General features: G+C 38.7%; 1 protein-coding gene across 1 annotated transcript in view; it reads left to right on the top strand.

The window, feature by feature from the left end:
* Positions 1 to 5,844, top strand: part of LOC106533350 (ER lumen protein-retaining receptor 2) — a gene marked incomplete at its 5' end in the record, with an annotated part of 7,008 nt that extends 1,164 nt beyond the window's left edge. Inside the window, 1 exon segment of the mRNA XM_014029615.1 lies at positions 4,813 to 5,844. Coding sequence (XP_013885069.1) covers positions 4,813 to 4,847 — 35 coding nt within the window.
* Between the last annotated feature and the right edge of the window lie 523 nt (positions 5,845 to 6,367).

Genomic DNA, 6,367 nt, shown 5'->3' with positions numbered 1-6,367 from the left:
CAGCCTAGGTGGAGTAGTCGAACACAGATCCACTGATCCTTCAACACAGAGCATCTTCAGAAGACAAGATGATAAAATAAATTTTATAAATCTGTATTGTTCCATACAAGTGTGTGTTGAACTTAAAGCACTGTTCAATACGGGTACATGTATTGTTGCATGCACCCCTACTATTTTCCTAATTTTGGTTCTGTACATTATCACAATGAATTTTGAACAAAACAATAACCTATCTACAGTTAGGTCCATATGGACAGAGGCAACATTTTTCTAATTTTGGTTCTAGACATTAAAACAATGAATTTTAAACCAAACAATTCAGATGCAGTTGAAGTTCAGACTCTCAGCTTTAATTCAGTGGGTTGAACAAAATGATTCATAAAAATATGAGGAACTAAAGCATCTCTTCAACACAATCCCTTCATTTCAGAGTAAAGTAATTGGACAGATTAAATAATTGTAAATTAAATGTTCATTTCTAGTACTTGGTTGAAAAGCCTTTGTTTCCAATGACTGCCTGAAGTGTTGAACTCATGGACATCACCAGACGCTGTGTTTCCTCCTTTTTAATGCTCTGCCAGGCCTTCACTGCACAGGTTTGTTAGTGGGCCTTTCTGTCTGAAGTTTAGTCTTTAACCTTTTAACCTACAGGCCTAACCCAAATTAAATTAAATATTGCTCTTGAACCCTTTGGCGTAAATTCACATGCCTAGTATTATACTTACCGTATTTTTTCAAGTATAACACATAAAATTTAATCCATAAAATCATCCATAAAGTTGGGGGGTAGTACTATACTCGGATAAATATTTTTACTTATGTATTTTAACTGAAATATTGGCTTCACTCACAAAATTATTGAGTCCAGAAATGAGACCGCGTCGTAAAAATCAGTTGAAACGAGCTCACCTCTGACACTCCTCCGTGCTTCAGAGTGAGATGATAACAGATCCAGGCAGGAGACATGATGTGAAAAAAAGGGGAAAAAGTAGTCCTGCACCTTAGTAATGATAACAAACTAATGTCATTAATGTGTGACCGAGCTGCTCCTSRAACAACAACAAACACATGTTCGTCTGTAATGGCTGCYRTCTACCGGTGTTCTGAAAAAGTTTGTATCCCTGAAAAACGTTTCCCCACCAGAGGGGGCGCTCACGAGTAGGAAGTAATCTGCTTTTCCCCCACAAGATGGTCCAAATCTCATGTGAAGTCTCTGACTTTTGTGTTGGCGCCTCCTGGTGGACTATGTGTAAAATGTCAGAATTCATATGATGCTGCTACAGCTGATATATATTTGTTGTCAAAATACCTTTTAGTACATATGTTGTTAAAATAAAATGAACAGTCCAATGATCATTTTACTGATATGTATAAAGACTGCAAAGGCTGAAAAATCTTCATCTGTATGAAATTGGAGGTAGTTTGAGGATTGAATTTTTTATGCATTTTAAGCACAAAAAGGTGGGGGTCGTATTTTACATGAGATTGTATTATACACAAATAAATACGGTAATAATAAATACTGGTTATACTACTATAACAAGTATTTAGTTATTGAAGTTAAACTACACTTATTATTTTCATTTCTAAAGCTGCAGATCAAATAAAAGAACTCGATTTACTACACAACTTTGGTGTCTGTCGTGACGATGAAAGGCAGAAACACGTTGAAATAATGCCAGGAAAAAGTCTTGCGTGTATGGTCCAGAATTATTTATTTCTGGGCAGACAATGAACAGAAAACAATGAGAAAGTCTGTTGAATGTGGCCACCGTCATCAGATGGCAAACCAATGATATATCCTCAGTTAACACCATGTGACAATGTACAGCCAGTCACAATCCGCCTCATGTTACTATCAGCCAATGACAGCTCTCAGCTCAAAGAGTCAACATATCTGCACAAAGAGAGAGGTCAGCACGATGCTGGAGTCCTGACATCTGGAACAAACAGATTAAGAAATAACATGAGTTATCCTACGATAGGAGCAGTGGACATGGTGTCAAGGTGACACAGATTTAATTAGTCCATGACAGTGTCAAAATGAAGTTCAGAGCTGATTGGCTGGTTCTAGTCAAACACTGTACCATGTACAGGTGGGACATGAGGGACTTGCCACACTTTTTGTGCTCTGGATAGTCTATAGATGAACCCAGCTGGTCAAATGAGGTGTCAAAGTAAGACAACCAATCAAATTGTTTGAAGAGATTTTTATGCAAATTCAAAGTCCCTGGTAGCGTGGGTGGGTCAGGCTGTAAAGAGGCAGGAAGTAACCACAAGCTGGGAATGTACAGCGGGCAGTACATTGAGGATTAAGGGGTTAACAAGTGAAATGTTCAGCTGAGATCAGGTGACTGACTTGGCCATTCAAGAATAATCACCAACTTTAATAAACTCCTGGGTTGCTTTGGCTTTATGTTTTGGGTCATTGTCCATTTGTATAATGAAACTCTGACCAATTAGTTTGGCTGCATTTGGTCACACAATATGTCTCTGACTTCATCCAGCTGCTTCTGCTCATTAAGGTAATTGTTAGGAAAAACCAACGGGTCTGACCTGTCCTGAAACACTCTGTCCTGTCTGAAAACTCTTCTCAATATAAGTGCTTCATCATCACCAATCATTCAAAAATGTGCACGCCATTGTAAAGGACGACACGTGTTTGGAGCTACTTATAAAGCTTGACTTCATTGACAACACCTTTGTTTCTTTATCAGTCATTTCTCAAATCCCCTCAATGCATGTGATAGTCTATTGACTGAATGTCAAAATGAATCAGTTGTATTTTAATGCAAACTGATTAAAAAAAGTCCAAAAAACACATTGGTTTCTGATGTGTGTGACCACTGACTGAACAGATAAGACTTGACTAAGCCTGGCTGTTAGTCTGGTCTGGAGCAGGTTAGATGCACAGAATAAATTGACATGGTAACTTATGCACCACTGCTTCTGTGAAACCTAATCAAGACTTAAAATCCTGGCTTAATCCCCTATCCTAGTTTTGTGAAATAGCTGTCTGCACTGAACGGCAATCGAATGTAAACATACGGTAAGCCAGGAGTGACACAGCACCTCTGCTTTATCACACACAAGACTACTGAGGTTAGGGTCGTGGGAAAATCAATCTCACGCTCTATGAACCGATATCCCCAAATTTAAATGAAATCCAAGATCGATTAAATCTTTTTTTTCTACCCAGCTCTACTGTACACCGATATCTTAAACTACCTAAATCATCCGCCAGACTATTGTTTGTGGATTTCTCCTCCACATCCCTTCATCCTCACATTTTTGCCAACAAACTCTGATCCCGCTTTCAACTAGATGACCAGCTCATCCTGTGGTYACTTGACTTTTTAACCCACAGATCACAGAGTGCTGATCTGCTCCTTTCTCTTAATTATTACACACCTCCTCTGGTTCTCCACAGGGCTATGTGCTCTCTCTGCTGTTCTTCATCCTCTACCACTGTAGATCTGTACAGCCCAATTCTTACTCTGTGAAATACACTGATGACACTGTGCTCTAGTCTCTGCTGTCAGGCCCGTCACTGCATCTTGGATCAGCTTTTCAAGGGTTTGTGGATTAGTGTGACAGCTCTTGCCTAAAGCTGAACATCAATAAGACCCAAGACATGGTGTTGACTGTTTCCAGTCAGCAGAGGGCTGTTACGTCCAGGCTCATGGTGGACGCAACATCAATGACAAGACCCAATATATAGTAAAAAAACGTAAGATACAATTTTTAGTTTTACAGTTAAAGTGCAAAGTACTAAAAATAAAATTCAACAAAGTGAATATGAACTGAAATACATCTAAACTCTGTTGTACAGAAAGTAAGTAGAATAAGTGAAGTCTAAGGAGAAAAATAACAAATAAAAATGTAAAAAAAAAAAACTTTTAAAATCTCCAATAACAAAACTTAAGAGCTAAAACTAATGACTCAAACCACTGAAATCAAGTCTAACAGAAGTTTTTCTTGACCACCAAAGTTTTAGCTTATGACACAAAGTCAAGACAATCTTAAAGACCAGCAGGTCAAGCAAACAATAGCGTGTGTTTACATCCATTGCCGCCATGTTTGAAATGACTTATCGCTAGAACAAACGTATTCACGCGTGACTTTAATAGCATTTCTTACTTAATGGAAACACCGCAGTTGCGAAACTGTGTTTTTCGACATTAACAGAATATTGACAAAGTTTTGCGCACATTTGTAATGGAAACACAGCTACTGACTTGCAGTCCAAGCTGTGCTCCAGCCAATCATCTTTAGATAGGTAAACCTTGAAAGTCCAAACCACTCCTCGCTGCTTCCAGCTTCTTCAAACCGCAACGTCAATCYGACCAATTGCATCTTGGGTCAACCCCTCCTACAAAATAAGAAACTCCTACCTAGTGACTGCRGAGACCCCTTCTCGCTCTTCTGAAGCAGAGTGAGCCGAGGTGCACTGACTGCACCCAAATATCCAAGTGTCACCGGAGCTGTTAGCCAGCTGAGCAGTCCACTGGGAAAACTCCCGGTTCTCCCGACGGTCTGTCCGGGCCTGTACTTCTGTCAACACAAACATTCTTTTTCAGGGAAGCCCTTGCACATTTCAGCAAGACGGTACAAAGCCATGATGTTGTAATGGAAGCATATAGTTGTTTGAGATTTGAAAATCATTGCATTCTGTTTTTACTTAAATTTTATCCCACATCTCAACATTTTTAGAAATTGGCTGTTTATGAAGAAAAAAATCCTAAAAGCTTCTTGTGTTTCATCAGCTTGTCATGCTGTGATAATGAATAAATCTGCTCTGTGTGGTTTCAGTTCTGAAAGGAAAGAAGCTGAGCCTGCCAGCTTAAGTGCTGGGGAGGGGAGCTCCAGCAGCGTCAGAGCGGGGACCTGCAGAGGACGCCCCACACCCTCTACTGCTTTCCTTTCTCGCCTCTCCTGCCAGCGTAAGACTGATGCCTGAGACAGAAAGCAAAGCCGTTCCTCCATCAGAACCAGAACCATCGAGGCGGAAACACCTTCAGATCCTCGTCAACACCTTGGATTTCTGTTTGATGCGTCTTGCCTTCAAATTATTGCTCTATATAAAGACAGAATAAGGCACAACACGTGGTGAATCTGAGCTGAGGATGTAAAGTTACCAGTCATCCTGTGATGTTGAAGTGGACTTGTAGTGGGATAGTGTTGAGCATTTGTAATAAAAGCATTTACATAAATCAATTTAAGGATAAATTTGTTGCATCCTTACAACTATGGTAGATGGATTGCCCATATTTTATTTTCTTGTTCATGATTTGCCTGTTGTGCGTTAAAACTTGTACAGTTTTCTTTCTGCTGTTTGGGTGAACAGAAGTCTGATAGAAATGGTAAACTTGTTTTTCCTTATTAAAAAAATGCATCTTGGATGTAATTAAAGTTTGTTTTCCCTCTTATCAGGTAACATTAAAAATGTTTTTGTATTTTAAACTAGAGAGAAAATAGAATCAATAGACAACTATTAATGTAAAAAACTTATTTTTGTAAATCTGTGCACAACTAATCCACCATATTGCCTGTAATTACACAAACTAACTGTTTCAGCTTCATTCATTCACTCTTATTGTGCTGTATGTGAAGTCTCACTGCCGACAGTTTTCTTTTACATTCACCTGTATTTATTACATTTCTCATTTCCAGTTGGTCCKGAGAAGCTCTAAAGTGAAAGCTCTTATTGGATTTAGAAAGCAAAGTGTAAATCACACACATCTGCTTTTGTTTCACTTAGCAAGTGCTTCATTTTTAAAATGTTTTTATTTTTTATCAGTTTTGCATGATGATGACATCACAAATAAATAATTTAAAATTCTACTGTATGTGACTTTGCTGTGGTTCTGGTGAAGTTATAGGTTTATGATGAACAGATGTGACTTTCCAGAGAAGGCTCAGCAGAACATATTTCTTTTATCAGGAAAATATCTTTAAATCCATGAAGGCCCAGCATCAACCTCTGCCTTTCATACCAACATTGGCAGCAGAAAGAAAAAAAATCTTAAATTTTCCAAAAAATAATTTCAAGCAATAATGTTCAAGTAACAAAAAAACATTAACTACTCCATGAACACCAGTTCTTATGAATTCACATTATACAGTTTTATATTTCTTTAACAAACTACCTTTTATCATTTTCTTTAACAGATACATTGAGCCAGCATTTTTATAATCACTTTCCAGGGGTCGGATTTATAAAACTGGCGTACGCACAATWTGAGCCCAGAAACTTGCGTACGCCACTTTTTATGCTAAGGTTGTGATTTATAAAATCCAAACTTGACCCCTCCCTGACCCACAGACCCCTCCCCCCTGACCCACAGACCCCTCCCCGACCCACAGG

The sequence above is a fragment of the Austrofundulus limnaeus genome, unplaced genomic scaffold, assembly GCF_001266775.1.
Source record: "Austrofundulus limnaeus strain Quisiro unplaced genomic scaffold, Austrofundulus_limnaeus-1.0 Scaffold927, whole genome shotgun sequence".
Lineage (NCBI taxonomy): Eukaryota > Metazoa > Chordata > Actinopteri > Cyprinodontiformes > Rivulidae > Austrofundulus > Austrofundulus limnaeus.
Note: the sequence above shows the minus strand (reverse complement) of the source record. Positions and strands in the feature narration are given on the sequence as shown.